Genomic DNA, 21,528 nt, shown 5'->3' with positions numbered 1-21,528 from the left:
CATCATTATTTTTTCCACTTCTGTATTTTCCCTTTGTCTTGGTTAGTCTTAAGTCTAAGTTTCCTTTCTTTATCCGTTTTATGTTTTCTTTTCTGTACGTTTCTCCCTTCTCCCTTCTCCCTCTAATGAAAAGGAAGCCAGAGACCCAACGACAGTGATCAGAGAGGCGCGGCACTAAACACAGACTGAACTAGTTCAGCACATTAGAGTCACCTCGGGTCGGTGGCTGACACAAGAAGTGATAAATTACAGGCAAATTGAAGAGGCTACTCTCACCTTCAGCCTTTAAGCTGTCAGCCAATCCCAGACTGCCCCATCCTTACAGCAGCCAATCCGGTTCTGCGCTGATATTAGCAGCAATTAATGGGAGCCACCGAACTACCAGCCAATCAGAGTCTGTGCTGACCTGCTGCAACAACTAAGGGAACCAATGGTAGGCAGGAGATTGTCAGCCAGTCCCAGCCCCCGCTAAACTTCGAGAGTGTCTACAGCTCAGTTTTTAACAAGGAGAGAAGTTGGCAAGTGTGTTGCTTCCTGCATTTCTGCATCATGGCGGCGGCAGCTCAGCTCGGGAACCTCCAGGAAGAGGCCACTTGTGCCATCTGTTTGGATTATTTCACTGATCCGGTGATTATTGATTGTGGACACAACTTCTGCCGCTCCTGCATCACTCTGAGCTGGGAGGGAAGAGATGGAAACGTCCCCTGTCCAGAATGCAGAGCAACATCTTCTGGGAAAAACCTCCGACCCAACAGACAACTGGGGAACATGGTGGAAATTGCAAAACAGCTTCATCTGCCCCCCGTGAAGACCCCCGAGGAGAATCTGTGCGAGAAACATGACGAGAAACTGAGGCTGTTCTGTGCAGAGGATCAAAGGATGATATGCTGGGTCTGCCGGGAGTCCAAGGAGCATAGAACTCACTCAGAATGTCCTGTAGAGGAGGCTGCAGAGGAGCACAAGGTGAGTCTGTGGGCATTCAGGGATCACAGAGTCCCTCTGTGAGCCCCATTGAAGAACCTGAAGAGGAGCACATGGTGTGTGTGTGCGCGTGTGTGTGTGTGTGTGTGGGGGGGGGGGGGGGTTACAAATGAAGATTACAGCGTATGTTGGTGGAATTTCAGGGATCTCAAAGTCACGCTGTGAACCCCATTAAGGAGGCTGCCTGAGAACAGGAGCTAATTGTATGGCTCTGACTACAACTAAGACTTTCACTCTACAACAAAAAGCATTTCACACACACCGAGGCCCCCATCGCTGCATATGGGAACCTCGCCTCACATGTGCATAAACACTGCATCCTATGGACCTGGGCCTGAAGGTACCTGAGCCTGACAGCACTGTGAGGCCCAGCTCATGGTAATACTGCGCTGTACACATATTTGCCCAAACATGCATGCTGCACATACATACATTCAGAGGGAGCCGATATATGACAAACTACGCAGATTATGAAGATGGCGTCATCAGACGCTCTGCTCTCTGAGTTTGAGGCAACATCTACCCCGCTCTTGTGTTCAGCTGCCACAAATCTTTAGTAGTTGAATGGGAGGGGCCGGGGGTGCACCCGGGCTGAAAGTAGGAGCACTCTGGGTGCACCTCAATCTCATACTCTGCTGAAGAGCACAACGCCAGATGTAAAGCACTTGTCAGGGGACTCGTGGTCCGGGTCCCCTGCACGAGAAAATAACCTGGGCCAGGATAGTAAAACAGAAGCAGTGCGTCACATGGACACTGCGCTAAAACGTTTGGCCCTACTGTTCACGCTCTCAGTCTGACTGCTGCTATCGTGACATACACCATGCTTGGGGTCGCTGCCTGCTCTCCTCGCTGCCTGTTCCGTGCTGCAGAATCCGCATCAGCATGTTGCCTGCTCTCTCACTAGTCCCACCTGATCCCAGTTGTAGATCCTGTAAAGGGCCAGGGGCGTAACACACACCCCCGCAGCCCATGCATTGCGGGGGAGCCCCCACACTCTGGGGGGCCCCCAAGGCTCACTCAGCAGCAGAGCCGGCAAGCCTCTTCATTAATGATCATCATGAATCTGTGCGCACGGGAGGCACACCGGCCCCGGCTTCTTAATAACTTAAATGGTACGAACGCCCGGGCCTCAGAGGCCTCAGTTGTCCTGGGTCCTAAAATGTTTTATCAGCAGAGCAGCATATTCTAAATATCTTTGCAGATGGCCTGCCACATCCGCCACTAGAATTTTCATGACGGGCTGTAGTCATGAAATAAAGTTGAAATGTGGCATGCCAGCGAAATAAGTTTTATGTTTATTCTTACTTTTTTTAATAAATGGCCATTTTCAGAAACTCGGCGATATTAATTTCTCCACATCGAATCGAATACACACAGTGCCTTTCATCCCTGCCTACACTTATTCCCACTCCTCTGAATCGAATCAGGAGGGTTGGCTTCCGGTTCCCATTGCACAGCAGTTAGTGCGTCCCCTGCACTGTGATCGAGTCTACAAGGCTGAGGCTCCGGCTACCGTCAAATCATTACTTGGAGTGGGCTCGCAGTGTAAGCCGGGGCCCCCACGCTCCGGCCGGGGGCCCCCTCGACTCACTCAGCAGCAGACCCGGCAAGCTGCAAGCCTATTCATTAATGATCATCATGAATCTCTGCGGGAGGCACACCGGCCCCGGCTTCTTAATAACTTTAATGGTACGAACGCCCGGGCCCCGGAGGCTCTTCTTAAATTGTGTGCAAGTTCAACTTTGCACGCGCGGGGTGCGGGCGCCCGGCCGGGCTGCACGCGCGGGGTGCGGGCGCCCGGCCGGGCCTCAGAGGCTCTTCTTAAATTGTGTGCAAGTTCAACTTTGCACGCGCGGGGTGCGGGCGCCCGGCCGGGCTGCACGCGCGGGGTGCGGGCGCCCGGCCGGGCCTCAGAGGCTCTTCTTAAATTGTGTGCAAGTTCAACTTTGCACGCGCGGGGTGCGGGCGCCCGGCCGGGCTGCACGCGCGGGGTGCGGGCGCCCGGCCGGGCCTCAGAGGCTCTTCTTAAATTGTGTGCAAGTTCAACTTTGCACGCGCTGGGTGCGGGCCCCCGGCCGGGCCTCAGTCTTCATTAATTAAACAGGAAATGGTGGGTGCTCTGCTCGTCGGAAATGAGGTTGGGCATCTCAGGCTTCATACTCAGCCACGCGGCGCCAGAGACTGAGAAGGACCGTCCCTTGCCAGACAGTGAGTAACACAGGCCCCCGCGTTGACGCGGTGGTTGGGGGTGTTAGCCTCTTCATTTATTAATGGTGCGCACATCAGGGCCCCGGCCAGGCCTCTGAGTCTTTTTATTTATTAAATGGTATGCGTGTACATTGGATAGTAACCACATCATGAAGCTTGTGTGTGTGCTGCATACTAATCATACTATGTTATGCGCACTGTATATGCACCTGGCTAGTGGCTACATGATACGTGCTAAACAGTCACCAACCTACCTGGTTGTGCTCAGACAGTTTAGTCTCCACTTGCTTGTGTATTGTCAAGTTTAGCTGGTGTTACAAGGGGCAGTGTCTGCCAGTGCCTTGGCCTCTTAACGCCGACAGCTGCCAGTTATGTTGGTTTTCGAAGTGGTCTCTTGTGAGTGTGCCACATTCTGTTCACTAGACAAGCCCTGGACATTAACATGCATTAATGCATGCATTCTACATTCACCAGAGTGTGCGCTTGATGCCACTACATATTCACCAGTGGCTAGTTATTTTCCATTGTGTATGCTGTACTTTCACGAGTGCATACCACTAGCACACTGTACTTTCACCAGACAGCACCAGGTATTTGCCACTAGCTACTATTTCTGTCTGTGCATAAGCTGTACATTCACCAGGGTATACGGTAGGCAGAGATATTCACTATGCAATGTGTGCAGTGAGTCACCAGTCCATACTGGGTGTATTGTACAGTCAGCGCTAGATTGTATGCTTACTTTCATGTATGCTGTACATTCACCAGACTTCAGCCTGTACGTTCCCTAAGTGAGTGTTTGCATTGTCTGTTCACCAAACTATAGCTCACTCTCTGTACGTTTCACAGTCTATTGTATATTGTAATTGCAAATGTAATTGCATTTATATAGCGATTGCTACCCTTGATCAGGTTCAGAAGAACTTTATGGCGAGTAGTACACTACTCGGAATCGAAGGTCAGTGGTTAATCAAGTGGTATTGTTGGTCATTGGGACTAGTAAAGTGCTCTAACGAAAAATATAGAGTACATTCAACATGGTGTCAAACCAGAGTGTATGCTACATAGCTGGCATGCACATTTATCAGGCTATATTGAGCATTCACTAAGCTGTAGTCTGTGCACTGCACACTCACCAGATTATAGTCCCTCGCATTAGTAGTTAGGCATCTGTTTCTGTGTGTAAAGAACATTAACCACACTATTTATGCTGTGTGCATGTTACATTCAGAAAACGCTATAGCAGGAATTATGTGGCAATGGAAGACCAAATTATAAAGCATGGTTGGCTAAATTATGAGGCAAAAAAGGTAAATTGTGTTGCATAACGCATCTTATTGTGTGGCAGTATTACTTTGCTAGTTTGTCATTTCAAATGTCGTTGATGCTGTCTGAAGAAAAAGTTTAACCTCATTCAGGCCCGTTTAATACCAAGACACAGCAAGCAGGACTGAAACGTTACCAGTTTCTTTTTCAGCAATCTTTGATCCATTCCAGCTAGAAATTAAATAAAAGGTTGAAATCTGCTAATTATGCAGCAATTAGTAAATTATGTGGACAGTGAACTAAATACATAATTTTGCAGAAAATGCTGCAGCCGCAGATTCACATGATCCCAGTCGTTCTAACTATGGAGAATGAAGCGTACTACTGTCACCATTTACGATATAGACCACACTTTGAATTGTGTTTTGAAGTTGCAGTAAAAAACGGGTATTCTCTAAAAATGGTAATCCTTTCATCACCTGTGGAACAACGAGATATTAATCTGTGACCCTCTCCCTTGATAGGGTTCCCCCCTGCCCCCCAGTAGCTGCAGAGTAGAAGCAGGCCCTACCCACTGAGGATGCAGCACACCTCACTTAGGGGGCAGCCTCCCAGCCTTTGTGAATGCTCTGTGCATACAGATCCCCCTGCCCACAATTACATAACATAACATATATTTATAGAACACTTTCACCCTTAGGCATCTTGGTGCTGAATAACAGATGTTTATTGTGACCAACTCAATTGTACTCATTTTGTCGACCTCAGGAGGATAAAAGGCTGAGTGAACCCACCGAGATTTGAACCTGTGACAGTCCACCTCCTTTTCAATGCACAACCCCAGCCTGCATTAGTGCTAGTTTAACACATGAATGTAGCAGTCAGCAACTCAAAGATAACCAGGTATGTGGAAGCATGTGTAGTGACTTTTGGTAAGTGACCTTTGACTGGTTTGAGCTAGAAACTATTTTTTGGGTGAAATCTGTAAATTATACAGCAGATGCTGAATTATGGGGTAAACCCATGAGTATGAGGAAAACACCATAGACCCAAATATTCTCAGTGGCCTTGTTCATTTGTAAAGGTCGTATTCAGATCTTAATTACTTTTGTGGCTCTAGAGCTGAGATGGTCTCTTGACCACAGCCAGGCCAGGAGAACAAATACAGTTTGGTTGTCTGTCCTTGCTGTAAAGCTAAGGCCCCCAGATGGCAGCATGTCAAAATGGGCACCATGCTCTATATAGTCTCACGGTTTTGTTTTCCAAACCATTGTTTTCAGTTGTGTCAGTCAAACTAATTCAGCTAAAATGAAATCAGAGTAAAACTCCCAGAATGCACTAGGACTGTGAACATAGTATCCACGATGACGTCATCTGGTAACTTTATGGAAATTGAAACATTGAAGCCGCATGGTGAGGTTGACATCAACTGAATGTGTAAAGTCAGGTATGATGATGATGTGACATCATTTGCTGTAAATACTATTTAAATATAGCAATGCAACATTAGTTATATTGCTTACACATAGCAAGGTACACATTGATGGCTGTTGCATCTGGCAGAGTATCACAGCAGGATGCGCACGCTGGGTGGAAATACTGTCATACGCCATACTTCACCTTTGCCCGTGCCCATCGGGCTCCGATTTAGAGGCACCACTTAAGACATCTGTATCTTCAGCTTGCTTCATAAAATATCATTAGAATTTTTAGCATCGCTATATCACCAACCAATATGCAAAAATATCACATAATAATAACACTGTTCCCACTGAGATAATAAGTTGAGCCATAGAGCCAAGACGCCTACGGGCATACGTTGCGCTTTACAAATCTTAAAAATAAATAAATAATGTTCTTTTATGCCCGGTAAATAATATGCCACCTCACATTTTCCTGCAAACAGTTGTTGGCATTTTATTCTTGCTGATTTCATTGAATGAAGTTACAGTAAATTTAAACATTGAATTAACAATCTACACAATCAGATTCATACTAGAACATTGGATTTGGGTTTATCACAGCATTAACTCCTGCTTTTCCACGTTATTAAAAGGTGCACATGTTTTACTGCATTTCAGAAAAGAACGTTTTGCTGTGTAGAAATCAAACACTTTTAGAAGAACTTACCTCCTTTGTCCACAACTTTGATGATTAGAAGGGGCGTGCAAGTTCTTTTTTTACTAAAATTCTCCAATGGCAAGTGTGTGTGGTTGATAGAAGTGTGTTAGTGGTGGTGTCGTCAACGGATGCAGAGATTGTGATTGTGGCACTCTCGCAGTCCCTTTCATTGCTACATTTAGGAGCTACATCTGTGGATGTTAGTGATCACACAAGGGGTGTTCGTATTTCACCCTCACAGACGTGTGAGGCTAAATCGATGTCTGTAGCACACGTTAGTGTCTCACGTGCTGTGTCCATCAACTCTTGTATGCTCCTTTCCTCAAACATAGCGCCTCCACTGAAACACTGTGTTTGCATCTATGTGTCCATTCAGTGCTAGACACACGGGGACACAGTTGTTGAACATTACAGCACCACTTGTCTGGCGTGCCAGTAATAGACAACTGACTGCATGATGGGATCCAACATACATCAACAACAGTCACACATGGCAATCTGAAACCTTGGTAGTTATGCCCCCAGCAGCAGCCCTCGTTTTCAGCCTCTAGGGGCTCCATCAGCGCTCTAGCACACACAGGCAGCCCTGCACTCTCTTGCCGGTGTTGGTTGCACCAGTGAGTTGCCTCATAACAGTCCTACCTCATAAATTAAAAGGTGCGTGCCGTGTGCGGTGTGTGCAGGTGACCAGAGCTTCCAGGCCCAGAAACAAGGGAGTTGAAGGCAACTTCATCGAGGCCAGAGACCATTTGTATTTACATACCTTTGTAAACTGGTTACAGAGGCTTGGTCTTTCTGGTTCCAGTACCCCCTGGGCCTATTCCTTACATTTGAAATTTACATTTACTGCTGTAGTGTGAAAAGGCATTTCATGAAATGGAATATAAAGTAGGGTTGCCAAAAGAAAAATACCAGCCATTTGTTTAAAGACACTGAAAGACCTAGTCTTGACACTAAACAGGGTTATAAGTAAAAATGTATGAATTCATTTGTAATGTGACTTTTCTGTCTTTGTTCCCTTTAATTATCAGTCATGGATCATTCAGGCAGCCCTAAAACACAATTAAAAGTGTTTTCTATTCATATTTGCTGTTCGAAGTATGCACAGATAAGTGCTAAAAATACGGCTTTAGCTGACTGCTTATTTTTGTCCTGTATGGGTCATCAAAATAATGAGCTGGCAACCCTAATCATAAGACTGGAAGTTTGTTGCAGGATCAGCACATTATTTCTTACACCCTCGATCACTATTAATGCCAGAATAACAATAGTTCAACTTGTACCTGAAACCCTACACTGCCGTCAATAACATGCTGAGTTACTTCAAGTGTGTGGGAATGAACCCTGCATTCAGACAACTCACTCACTCCTCATTCTCGCCCTTCACTTTTACGCTCACCCTGCACTCGCAGAAATCACAATGCACTCAAACTGACCACCATGCACTCACACCATTCATCCGCTCACCCTGCACTCACAGTGATCACTCTGCACTCGCAATGCAATTGCACTGTTCACCCTGTCCCTCACCCTGCAGTCACACAAGCACACACTACTCACCCTGCACTCATGTCACACTTCACTCACCTGTCCCCCTCACTGCTCAATCTGCAATATCACTCAAATAAGCCCATCACTAACCATGCATTCTTTCGTTCAACTCTGCACTTACATATGGCCACCTCACTAACCCTGCAGTCATTCCTCTTACCCTCACAAGGTTGCATCACTCACTGTGCACTCTTTAATCTATGTCTACTCAGGGCCATTAACTTTAAACAGTAGGAACAGTATTTTCAGAATGGACGACTGTTGGAGGTTTCAAATCAAAATATATTAGATTTCAGGGTGGTAGGGCAAAGTGGTAGGTGGTGGGCCGGGCCGCCGGGGGAGGGGGGCCCCCTCCATGTGCTTTGCATGGGGGCCCCCTCAAGTTTCGTTACGCCACTGTAACGGGCTGGTGTCTGCAGTCTCTTTCTTGCATGTTGCTTGTCACAGACCCTTAATGAATGTGTTGCCTCTAAAGGAACCGGGTTCCACGTTCTATGCTTACCCTGGAACCCCTGGTCGATGGCTCTTTGTTGCCTGCTTAAAAGTGCAGAGGGGATAAAAACCGTTAGCCAAATACACATTACCATACCAGTTGCCCATGTTATTAAAGGAACACAGACTCCAATCCAAAGTTTAGTACATTTATTACAAAGCCAAGAAAAGTTGAAAATACAAATACTCAAAATCAAGAGGGGAAAAAAGAGCAAGATATTTTAGCGAGGATTTACACCCAAACTCCTCCCAGGGAACAGATCAGTGAATATCAATCTAGGGGTAGTTCCTCCTTCGCCAAAATGGTCATCAAAGGTTGGCCCAAGTGGCCGGTAGTCCTTCCGCATGAAGACCTGTCAGATCTTGGTGCCCGCACACACCTGTCACGGTGTCAGGCTTCATCATAGGGCGCTCCTCGTCAGGCCGGCGCTGCAATGCCCGACGGTCCTGGGGGCTCTTTGTCAGAGATATTTTGATCTGAAGATGCCGTGTAGATAAGTGCAAGTGAGGGAGCTAACTAACCATGTAACTAGTAGTGTGAGTGAGTGGTGGCTAAAATAGGCTCTGGTATCCTAAGAGCGTATTTTATAGACAAAGGGCACCACGTCTAGGTAAAACAAGCATTGGAAATGCAATAGGGCTCGCATTAGGAAAGTTTGAGCTATTGGTCTAATAAATGATTTTTTTTTATTTATGTGTTTTTTTTTTAAATAGCTAAATTAATAGCTTTGTCATTTACAATGCCAATAGTTATAACTTTCGCAAATGTGACACCTATAGCATTTGTAATGCAACATGTTTTGTATTTACGTGACTTAGATGTATTGATATTACAAATAACAATGGCTTTTAATTTTTTTAAATAATTAATACTTAAATAATTTATTTAATTTGTAATGGCAATAGCTTAAACTTTTGTAAATATCTTTTGTGAAGATTATGTTCAGTGTTTTTTATTGTGATGAAAATCCAAGAACAGAAGTGAAATATTAACATCTTTTTGTGATTTGTAATAAAGCGTGAAAGCTTGAAAACAGCTTGAAACATTGAAAGAACATATTTGAACCAGTGATGATGTGGTTGCGCTGAGTGATGCTGTGGTTGCGTTGAGTGATGCTGTGGTTACGCCGAGTGATGCTGTGGTTGCGCCGAGTGGTGTGTGCATCGGTGGAGCTTAGTGGGTGCATTGGTGGAGCTGTTTGGTGGGTGCATTGGTGGAGCTTAGTTGGAGCATCTGTGGAGCTGTGTGGTGGGTACCTCGGCGGAGCTGTGTGGTGGTTACCTCGGCGGAGCTGTGTGGTGGGTGCCTCGGTGGAGCTGTGGTGGGTGCATAGGTGGAGCTGTGTCGGTGGAGCTGTGTGGTGGGTGCATCGGTGGAGCTGGGTGGTGGGTTTATCGGTGGAGCTGTGTCGGTGGAGCTGTGTGGTGGCTGCATCAGTGGAGCTGTGTGGTGGCTGCATCAGTGGAGCTGTGTGGTGGGTGCATCAGTGGAGCTGTGTGGTGGGTGTCTCGGTGGAGCTGTGTGGTGGGTGCATTGGTGGAGCTGTGTGGTGGGTGCATCGGTGGAGCTGTGTAGGTGGAGCTGTGTGGTGGGTGCATCGGTGGAGCTGAGTGGTGGGTGCAGTGGTGGAGCTGTGTGGTTGGTGCATCAGTGGAGCTGTGTGTTGGGTGCCTCGGTGGAGCTCTGTGGTGGGTGCATCGGTGAAGCTGTGTGGTGGGTGCATCGGTGGAGCTTAGTGGGTGCATTGGTGGAGCTGTGTGGTGGGTGCATTGGTGAAGCTTAGTTGGAGCATCGGTGGAGCTGTGTGGTGGGTGCATCGTGGAGCTCTGTGGTGGGTGCATCGTGGAGCTCTGTGGTGGGTGCATCAGTGGAGCTGTGTGGTGGGTGCATCGGTGGAGCTGTGTCGGTGGAGCTGTGTGGTGGGTGCATCGGTGGAGCTGGGTAGTGGGTGCATCGGTAGAGCTGTGTAGGTGGAGCTGTGTGGTGGGTGCATCGGTGGAGCTGGGTGGTGGGTGCATCAGTGGAGCTGTGTGGTGGATGCATCGGTGGAGATGTGTCGTGGGTGCCTCGGCGGAGCTGTGTGGTGGGTGCATCGGTGGAGCTGTGTCGGTGGAGCTGTGTGGTGAGTGCATCGGTGGAGCTGGGTGGTGGGTGCCTCGGTGGAGCTGTGTGGTGGGTGCCTCGGTGGAGCTGTGTGGTGGGTGCATAGGTGGAGATGTGTGGTGGGTGCATTGGTGGAACTGTGTGGTGGGTGCATCGGTGGAGCTGTGTGGTGGTTACCTCGGCGGAGCTGTGTGGTGAGTGCCTCGGTGGAGCTGTGTGGTGGGTGCATAGGTGGAGCTGTGTCGGTGGAGCTGTGTGGTGGGTGCATCGGTGGAGCTGGGTGGTGGGTGCATCGGTGGAGCTGTGTCGGTGGAGCTGTGTGGTGGCTGCGTCGCTGGAGCTGTGTGGTGGGTGCATCGGTGGAGCTGTGTGGTGGGTGCATCGGTGGAGCTGTGTGGTTGGTGCCTCGGTGGAGCTGTGTGGTTGGTGCCTCGGTGGAGCTGTGTGGTGGGTGCATCGGTGGAGCTGTGTGGTGGGTGCATCGGTGGAACTATGTGGTGGGTGCATCGGTGGAGCTGTGTCGGTGGAGCTGTGTGGTGGCTGCGTCGCTGGAGCTGTGTGGTGGCTGCGTCGCTGGAGCTGTGTGGTGGCTGCGTCGCTGGAGCTGTGTGGTGGGTGCATCGGTGGAGCTGTGTGGTGGGTGCCTCGGTGGTGCTGTGTGGTGGGTGCATCGGTGGAGCTGTGTGGTGGGTGCATCGGTGAAGCTGTGTCGGTGGGGCTGTGTGGTGGCTGCGTCGCTGGAGCTGTGTGGTGGCTGCGTCGCTGGAGCTGTGTGGTGGGTGCATCGGTGGAGCTGTGTGGTGGGTGCCTCGGTGGAGCTGTGTGGTGGGTTCATCGGTGGAGCTGTGTGGTGGGTGCATCGGTGGAGCTGTGTGGTGGGTGTATCGGTGGAGCTGTGTGGTGGGTGCATCTGTGGAGCTGTGTGGTGGGTGCATCTGTGGAGCTGTGTGCCTCTGTGGAGCTGTGTGGTGGGTGCATCTGTTGAGCTGTGTGGTGGGTGCCTCGGTGGAGCTGTGTGGTGGGTGCATCGGTGGAGCTGTGTGGTGGGTGCATCGGTGGAGCTGTGTGGTGGGTGCATCGGTAGAGCTGTGTGGTAGGTGCCTCGGTGGAGCTGTGTGGTGGGTGCCTCAGTGGAGCTGTGTGGTGGGTGCATCGGTGGAGCTGTGTGGTGGGGGCATCTGTAGAGCTCTGTGGTGGGTGCATCGGTGGAGCTGTGTCGGTGGAGCTATGTGGTGGTTGCATCAGTGGAGCTGTGTGGTGGGTGCATCGGTGGAGCTGTGTCAGTGGAACTGTGTGGTGGTTGCATCAGTGGAGCTGTGTGGTGGGTGCATCGGTGGAGCTGTGTCGGTGGAGCTGTGTGGTGGGTGCATCTGTGGAGCTGTGTGGTGGGTGCATCTGTGGAGCTGGGTGGTGGGTGCCTCGGTGGAGCTGTGTGGTGGGTGCATCGGTGGAGCTGTGTGGTGGGTGCATCGGTGGAGCTGTGTGGTGGGTGCATCGGTGGAGTTGTGTGGTGGGTGCTTCGGTGGAGCTGTGTGGTGGGTGCTTCGGTGGAGCTGTGTAGTGGGTGCATCGGTGGAGCTGTGTGGTGGGTGCATCGGTGGAGCTGTGTGGTGGGTGCATCGGTGGAGCTGTGTGGTGGGTGCATCGGTGGAGCTGTGTGGTGGGTGCATCGGTGGAGCTGTGTGGTGGGGGCATCTGTGGAGCTGTGTGGTGGGTGCATCGGTGGAGCTGTGTGGTGGGTGCATCGGTAGAGCTGTGTGGTGGGTGCATCAGTGGAGCTGTGTCAGTGGAGCTGTGTGGTGGTTGCATCAGTGGAGCTGTGTGGTGGGTGCATCGGTGGAGCTGTGTCGGTGGAGCTGTGTGGTGAGTGCATCGGTGGAGCTGGGTGGTGGGTGCCTCGGTGGAGCTGGGAGGTGGGTGCCTTGGTGGAGTTTTGTGGTGGGTGCATCGGTGGAGCTGTGTGGTGGGTGCATCGGTGGAGCTGTGTGGTGGGTGCATCTGTGGAGCTGTGTGGTGGGTGCATCTGTGGAGCTGTGTGGTGGGTGCATCAGTGGGGCTGTGTGGTGGGTGCATCGGTGGAGCTGTATGGTGGGTGCCTCGGTGGAGCTGTGTGGTGGGTGCCTTGGTGGAGCTGTGTGGTGGGTGCCTTGGTGGAGCTGTGTGGTGGGTGCCTCGGTGGAGCTGTGTGGTGGGTGCCTCGGTGGAGCTGTGTTGTGGGTGCATCGGTGGAGCTGTGTGGTGGGTGCATTGGTGGAGCTGTGTCTGTATCGCTGGAGCTGTGTGGTGGGTGCATCGGTGAAGCGGTGTGGTGGGTGGAGCTGTGTGGTGGGTGCCTCGGAGGAGCTGTGTATTGGGTGCATCGGTGGAGCTGTGTGGTGGGTGCATCGGTGGAGCTGTGTGGTGGGTGCCTCTGTGGAGCTGTGTGGTGGGTGCAAAGGTGGAGCTGTGTGGTGGGTGTATCGGTGGAGCTGTGTGGTAGGTGCCTCGGTGGATCTGTGTGGTGGGTGCCTCGGTGGAGCTGTGTGGTGGGTGCCTCTGTGGAGCTGTGTGGTGGGTGCCTCTGTGGAGCTGTGTGGTGGGTGCAAAGGTGGAGCTGTGTGGTGGGTGTATCGGTGGAGCTGTGTGGTAGGTGCCTCGGTGGATCTGTGTGGTGGGTGCCTCGGTGGAGCTGTGTCTTGGGTGCATCAGTGGAGCTGTGTAGTGGGGTCATCTGTGGAGCTCTGTGGTGGGTGCATCGGTGGAGCTGTGTCGGTGGAGCTGTGTGGTGGTTGCATCAGTGGAGCTGTGTGGTGGGTGCATCGGTGGAGCTGTGTCGGTGGAGCTGTGTGGTGGTTGCATCAGTGGAGCTGTGTGGTGGGTGCATCGGTGGAGCTGTGTCGGTGGAGCTGTGTGGTGGGTGCATCGGTGTAGCTGGGTGGTGGGTGCATCGGTGGAGCTGTGTGGTGGGTGCATCTCTGGAGCTGTGTGGTGGGTGCATCTGTGGAGCTGTGTGGTGGGTGCATCTGTGGAGCTGTGTGGTGGGTGCATCTGATTGATCTGTGTGGTGGGTGCATCGGTGGAGCTGTGTGGTGGGTGCCTCGGCAGAGCTGTGTGGTGGGTGCCTCGGCGGAGCTGTGTGGTGGGTGCATTGGTGGAGCTGTGTCGGTGGAGGTGTGTGGTGGGTGCATCGGTGGAGCTTTGTGGTGGGTGCATCGGTGGAGCTGTGTGGTGGGTGCATCGGTGGAGCTGGGTGGTGGGTGCATTGGTGGAGCTGTGTGGTGGGCGCATCGGTGGAGCTGGGTGGTGGGTGCATCAGTGGAGCTGTGTGGTGGGTGCATCGGTAGAGCTGGGTGGTGGGTGCATCTGTGGAGCTGTGTGGTGGGTGCATCTGGGGAGCTGTGTGGTGGGTGCATCGGTGGAGCTGTGTGGTGGGTGCATCGGTGGAGCTGTGTGGTGGGTGCATCTGTGGAGCTGTGTGGTGGGTGCATCTGTGGAGCTGTGTGGTGGGTGCATCTGTGGAGCTGTGTGGTGGGTGCCTCGGTGGAGCTGTGTGGTGGGTGGCTCGGTGGAGCTGTGTGGTGGGTGGCTCGGTGGAGCTGTGTGGTGGGTGGCTCGGTGGAGCTGTGTGGTGGGTGCATCGGTGGAGCTGTGTGGTGGGTGCATCGGTGGAACTGTGTGGTGGGTGCATCGGTGGAGCTGTGTCGGTGGAGCTGTGTGGTGGGTGCATCGGTGGAGCTGTGTGGTGGGTGCATCGGTGGAACTGTGTGGTGGGTGCGCATCGGTGGAACTGTGTGGTGGGTGCATCAGTGGAGCTGTGTGGTGGGTGAATCGGTGGAGCTGTGTAGGTGGAGCTGTGTGGTGGGTGGCACTTTTTATAAATCATTAGTAAAAGAGATCAATGAAATTCAACTAAAACCCATATATAGCAGAAGAGGAGAAAGCTCTAGTAACGGGATTCAGGATGAATGTATTCCTTTGAAGCATATCGCCAACATGTGAAAGGTGTAAAATAGCAATCAGCATAAAACGAAAATGCCAGCAAAAGACTTTATAACATTCTTTGTGGCCCTGATAAAATAATTAGAGCGTTTAATTATATCATGATTCATGACCAACAACGGTTATTGTTTCAAGAGCAGCGTGCGAGATGGTTAGGCTGCAATATAAACAAGCCCTCGGCATTGCTGTGGTGGGAAGGGGGGGCGGGGAGAGGCAAGAAGGGAAGAATAGGGTCCGGGAGCAGCAGCCTTTGATGTGCCAGGCGGCCGGCCGTGCAGTGATTAATTAGGGGAGGAGAAATGCCGGCTGGGGGAAGCTTGAGATGCCTGAGGAGGCTGGTGGCTTTGATGTGCATGCGTTCTCGGGCACTGCAACAAATCGCCGAGATGGTTAAACTCTGTTTGAGCCACAATATAGCTCGCCAGCTATACGCTTGAGCGCATCAGCAGGCGAGCCCTAAACAGTACTGCTAATGTGTGGTTGACAAGTACCAGGATACCTTCTAGTAAAAAGTGGTCAACATGTTTGTGCCTCTAGAGCCCAGAGATCGGGCAACACTTCATCAGGACCAAACAACACTTGATAACCACAGTTTTTTGCCCGGGTTTATTGGTGTAAACTGTTCTACAAAATTGGGATTCTGATGCAATCTGTACTGAGGGATCGATTACGATGTAGTTCGGAAACCATTCAGATCGAATCCATTTCGGAATGGTTTTTGACCGAATCGGATTCTTGGAGCCCGTCAGAATGATTATGATGGTTCCCAACACCGTTCAGCTGGACTCCCATTGACTTCAATGGGAGCCTGTGTTCCGTCCGAATAAAACAGGCTCACTTTTAAGAATGGGGTGGTTGCAGAAAATCATGAACCCTGTAATGGGCACCACAAGGTGCCTGCCACACAAGGTGCCTGCCACACTGCATGGTTGGAAAGGGGTGACCTATGAGTACCCCCATAGGTCCGATTCGGAGGCCCCCGGGTGACGAGGGACCTGCTATGTGTCCCCAAAGTCAGATTCCGACAGCGGATCCATGTCGGAACAAACGATTCGGAAAGGCTGTCCGAATCAGACATCCTTATCGCTTGGATGGAAGTGTGGTCTCTAGACCTGTACGACTCGACTCTGAATGACTCGATTACTCTGAATGCCATTCGGAACCAAGTTGGACAGTCCGAACGATTTCCGGACATCATAATCAGTCGTTCCGAAATGTTTCCGAGTCTGTCGTAAACAAGGCTTCCGAATTCGATTTGAACAAATTGAATACCGTTCGGAGCCTTTCTAAATGACATCACAATCGACCCCTGAATCCAATTAATGCATTCATATATGCTGCTACAGTTGTCAATTTGAATGCAAGCTCCCTCCCTATAAAGCACTCTGATGCCTTTCGGGCCAAGTTCATGCTTTATAAAACTGCAAGCAAAAAAGTCACTAAGGTCTATTATCCTTATGCATCAGTGCTAACCGCTTACACTGCCCAATGCAATATCACATGTAGTCAAATCCGTTAACAGAAATTAGAGTAGCTTTACCAGGCACTGCATACCTTGTAAGGCTGGTGAACATCAACAAGCAAGCAAGTTTGTGGCAATAACAAACCTTGCGAGGCGCATTTCTACCATGGATATGACCTAACATTTATCCTTATCTTTGTCAGGAGAAAATTTGTTTTTAGGTGGAAATGGGGCAGGCACACTGTCAAAATTACTTGAGGTGTCAGGAGAATGGATTTCTTTTTTCCCTTTAAAAAAGAGTTTGCAGGTGCAAATACACCTTATAGCTATTTACACATGTGTAGCTGTTCCCCACGTACTTTTACATGTTTGTAAATACGTGCAAATGTGAACACTTGTAAAGCTATAATTAGCACTTTAGAACTCTTTTAGTGCACTCAGCTTCAGCACAGCACCACCTGAGCCTCACCACTTCACCATCTCATCATCGGCACAGCACCACCGCATCATCAGCACAGCACCACCTCATCAATGCACCACCACCACCAGTGCATCACCAACTCAGCACCAGCGCAGCACCACCTCAACATCAGCACAGCACCACCTCTGCATCAGCGCACGCCACCAGCACAGCCCCACCCCAGCCGTAATTCAGCACCACTTCAGCATCAGCGCATCACTTCATCTGCATCAGCACAGCGCTCTTACCCCGCATCAGCACAGCCCCAACTCAGCATCACTCTGCACCACTTTAGCACCAGCGATGCCCCACAGCATGATCAGTACATTTATAGAGCGCACTACTCACCCGCGAGGGTTTCAAGGTGCTGAGGGTGGGGGGGGGGATTGCTGCTACTGCTCGAACAGCGAGGTCTTGAGGTGTCTCCTGAAGGTGAGAAGGTCTTGGGTCAGACGGAGGTGGGTGGGGAGGGAGTTCCAGGTCTTGGCGGCGAGGTAGGAGAAAGATCTGCCACCTTTTGTTGTTCTTCTGGTGCGTGGTACGGTGGCAAGGGCGAGGCTGGCTGAGCGGAGTTGGCGAGTCGGGCGTAGAACGAGAGGCGTTTGTTGAGGTATTCGGGTCCGGAGTTGTGGAGCGCTTTGTGTGCGTGGGTGAGGAGCTTGAACGTGATCCTCTTGTTGACGGGGAGCCAGTGCAGGTCTCTCAGGTGGGTGCTGATGTGGCTGTGGCGGGGGATGTCCAGGATGAGGCGTGCAGAGGCATTCTGTATGCGTTGTAGTCTTTTCTGTAGCTTGGCCGTTGTCCCTGCATAGAGTGCGTTGCCATAGTCGAGCCGGCTTGTGACGAGAGCTTGGGTGACAGTCCTTCTTGTTTCTGTGGGGATTCATTTGAAGATCTTTCGTAGCATGTGAAGGGTGTTGAAGCAGGATGAGGAGATGGCGTTGACTTGCTTGGTCATAGTGAGCGATGAGTCCAGGACGAACCCAAGGTTGCATTCGTGGTCGGTGGGAGTTGGTGCTGTGCGGCGGGCCACCAGGAGTAGTTCCTGGCGGAGGGGGATGGTCCAAGGATGAGGACCTCCGTCTTGTCTGTGTTCAGTTTCAGGTGGCTGATCTTCATCCATTCGGCAACGGCCCTCATTCCCTCTTGGAAGATGGATTTGGCGGTGACTGGGTCTTTGGTCAGGGAGAGGATCAGCTGGGTGTCGTCAGCGTAGGAGATGACGTTGAGGTCGTGTGCACGGACGATGTCGGCGAGGGGGCTCATGTAGATGTTGAAGAGCGTCGGGCTGAGTGATGAGCCTTGGGGTACGCCGCACATGATCTTGGTGGCCTCTGAGTGGAACAGGGGTAGGTGGACTCTCTGGGTTCTGTCGGTGAGGAAGGAGGAGATCCAGTCCAGGGCCTTTCCCTGGATCCCTGTGTTGTGGAGACGTGTTTTTAGGGTGCGGTGACAGACCGTGTCGAAGGCAGCTGAGAGGTCTAGGAGGAGAGGGCTGCGGTTTCTCCATTGTCGAGCAGGGTTCTGATGTCGTCGGTGGCGGCGATGAGGGCGGTCTCGGTGCTGTGGTTGCTGCGGAAGCCAGACTGGGAAGGGTCGAGGGAGCCGTTGGTTTTGAGGAAGTTGGTCAGTTGCTTGTTGACTGCTTTCTCTGTGACCTTCGCCGGGAAGGGGAGCAGGGAGATGGGCCGGAAATTCTTGAGGTCCTTGGGGTCTGCTGTCGGCTTCTTAAGGAGGGCGTTGATTTCAGCGTGTTTCCAACTCTCAGGGAAGGTGGCAGATTCGAAGGAGCTGTTGATGATGTCTCGGAGGTGGGGTGCGATGATGGTGTCTGCTTTGTTGAAGATGTGGTGAGGGCAGGGGTCGGATGGAGAGCCGGAGTGGATGGTGTTCATGATCTGGGTGACGTCTTCGGTGTTGACGGGGGTTCAGCGACTGAGGAGGGCGGTGGCGGGCGTTGGTTCTGCGGCTGGTGGATGCATCTGGTTTGCGAAGCTGTCGTGTATGTCGACGATCTTGCGGTGGAAGAAGGCTGCGAGGGAGTCGCAGAGGTCCTGTGAGGGGAGGATGGCGTTGGAGTTGGAACTTGGGTTGGAGAGTTCCTTCACGATGCTGAAGAGCTCCTTGCTGTTGTGCGTGTTGATGTCTATGCGCTCTCTGAAGGCCGTTCTCTTGGCGATGCGGATGAGCTGGTGGTGTCTGCGTGTGGCGGTTTTAAGGGCCTCGAGGTTTTCCGCAGTCCGTTCTTGGTGCCAGGCTTTCTCTAGAGTTCGGCGGGATTTTTTGGAGTCCTTGAGGTCTGGGGTGAACCAGGTGGTTCTCCTGCTGTTGTGCTTGTTCGGAGGGTTCTTGATAGGGGCGAAGGTGTCGGCGCAGTTGCTGATCCACTGCGTGAGGTTTCGGGCAGAGGTGTTGGTGTCTGAGGCGTTGGCCGGGGGCCCTGGGCGAGGGAGGCGGTCAGCTGGTCAGTGGTGACTTTGCTCCAGCATCTTCGGGGGATCTGCGGCTGTTGGATGTGTGCGGTGAGTTTCTTGTAGGAGAAGTGGATGAATCCGTGGTCGGTCCAGTGGAGAGTGGTGGTGTGGCTGACCTTGACGTTGGTGCTGGCGGAGAAGATAGGGTACAGCGTGTGGCCTGCGTGGTGGGTCGGGGTGTTCACTAGTTGCTTCAGTCCGAAGTTGGAGAGGTTGTTGAGCAGGGTGGTGGTGTTGTTGTCGTTGTTGTTCTCCAGGTGGAAGTTCAGGTCCCCCAGGAGGATGTAATCTGTGGTGGCGAGGGCGTGCGTGCTGACGAAGTCGGCGATGGATTCGCTGAATTGTGGGCGTGGACCTGGTGGTCTGTAGATCAGTGTTCCTATGAGGGTGGTCTTGGGGTCAGTGTGGATCTGGAAGTGTAGGTGCTCGGCGGTGCTGAGTTTCCTCGGTGCTGGATGTGACTCTGAGGGTGTTCCTGTGGACAATGGCGATTCCTCCTCCGGGCTTGTTGGTACGGTCCCTCCGGATGATTTTGTAGCCGTCCGGGATGGCAATGGCGATGTCAGGGGCAGAGGAGGCGTTCATCCAGGTTTCCGTCAGGAACGCGACGTCTGGGGCTGTTGAGTCGAGGAGGTCCCAGAGTTCGATGGCATGCTTGTGTACGGAGCGGGTGTTAAGTAGGATGCACTTGAGGTCGTTGTTGTTTCCTGGGCTGGTGTGGGAGGCGGTGTGTTACATCTAGCTTATGTCTTTCATTTCCCTTGCTTGAACTTCTCTGTTGCTTAGCCAGTGTAGGTGGTAGAGTGCCTGATGACATCATAGAATGTTGGTGCCTGGCTTGTGTGTGTGGAGTGGCAGTTTATGGCAGGCAGGCTGAGCGACAGGAGAACAGCTCCTGGTGGGGTTACAATTACACCTACTTATATCTTTATTATTATCTTAACCTGGAACTAAGCTTCAATAAATCAAACCTATTTATACATACTGGATTCAAGAACTTTTAATTGTTACATTTGGCGACGAGGTACAGAACCTATGCGTGGAAAGAAGACTGATTTAATGGATTACTGCAACTAAGGAACTTAAAGACTACTGCAACTAAGGAACTACTTAAAGCTTGAAAGGAAAAGGTAAATTAACAGAAACGCCCTAGTTAGCCCCACCAGTGTCCCTCGTCATCTAGACAGCCTGCATCCCAAGGCGTTTGCCATTCTTCAGCTTTATTCGTGCAACTACTGTGGATCCTGTTGTTAATATTCTACCTGGGAAGATTGGTCCAACAATGGAAATTTACTTTATTTTGAGCTCACGACAAACAGACTTTATGGAGTGCAATCGTTATATTTGATGTTTATTTCCTTAACTTCAGTTTGTTGTTTTTCTAAGGAAGGGGGATGTGTTACATCTAGCTTATGTCTTTCATTTCCCTTGCTTAGACTTCCCTGTTGCTTAGCCAGTGTAGGTGGTAGAATGCCTGATGACATCATAGAATGTTGGTGCCTGGCTTGTGTGTGTGGAGTGGCAGTTTATGGCAGGCAGGCTTTGCGACAGGAGAACAGCTCCTGGTGGGGTTACCATTACATCTACTTATACCTTTATTATTATCTTAACCTGGAACTAAGCATTCAATAAATCAAACCTATTTATACATACTGGATTCAAGAACTTTTAATTGTTACACGGTGGTTCGGGTCCTGGTGTAGCAGCAGTTTCGGCAGGAGCGCAGCACCACCTCAATATCATCACAGAACAGCATCCGCACTACATCACCACAGTGCAACACCACCTCAGTGCATCACCAAAGCACCTACTCAGCACCACCTGAGCGCCAGCTTAGCTCGAACTGAGCACCAACGCATCACCACAACAGCATCACTCAGCCCCACCTAAGCACCATCAGAATAGCACCACGTCCGCATCACTACCAGCACAGCTCCACCCCAGCAGTAATTCAGCTTCAATGCAGCACCACTTAAGCATCAGTGCAGCATTTCCTCTTCATCAGCGCAGCATCAGTACAGCCCTAATTCAGCATCACTCAGCACCACCTGAGCACCAACACAGCACAACAGCATGGCTTTGCAGCACCACAGCATGACTCAGCACCACCTCAGCATCAGAACAGCACCATCTCCTGACCAGTGCACCACCACCAGCACAGCATCACTCAGTGCCATCACATCCCTCCGCACCAGTGCAGCATCTCGTTAGCATCACTCAACACCACCAGAGCCCCACCACAGCACCACGTCCCCCTCAGTGCACCACCATCAGCACATCACCAACTCAGCACCAATTCAGTATTAGTGCAGCACCACTTGAGCACCAGTGCATTACCAATTCAACATCACTCAGCACCACCTGAGCACAAGCACAGCACCACCTTAGCATCACTCTGCACCGCCTCAGCATGACTCGGCACCACCTCAGT

General features: G+C 51.4%; 1 protein-coding gene across 1 annotated transcript in view; it reads left to right on the top strand.

Annotated features, from left to right (window-relative positions):
• Window positions 1-476: 476 nt before the first annotated feature.
• Window positions 477-21,528, top strand: part of LOC147668286 (E3 ubiquitin-protein ligase TRIM39-like) — a 183,137-nt gene continuing 162,085 nt past the window's right edge. Inside the window, exon 1 of the mRNA XM_086948640.1 lies at window positions 477-963. Within this exon, the coding sequence (XP_086804766.1) occupies window positions 550-963 (414 nt within the window). The 5' untranslated portion in view covers window positions 477-549. The remainder of the gene's footprint in view (window positions 964-21,528) is intronic.

The sequence above is a fragment of the Lissotriton vulgaris genome, unplaced genomic scaffold (assembly GCF_964263255.1).
Source record: "Lissotriton vulgaris unplaced genomic scaffold, aLisVul1.2 SCAFFOLD_328, whole genome shotgun sequence".
Taxonomy (NCBI): domain Eukaryota; kingdom Metazoa; phylum Chordata; class Amphibia; order Caudata; family Salamandridae; genus Lissotriton; species Lissotriton vulgaris.
Note: the sequence above shows the minus strand (reverse complement) of the source record. Positions and strands in the feature narration are given on the sequence as shown.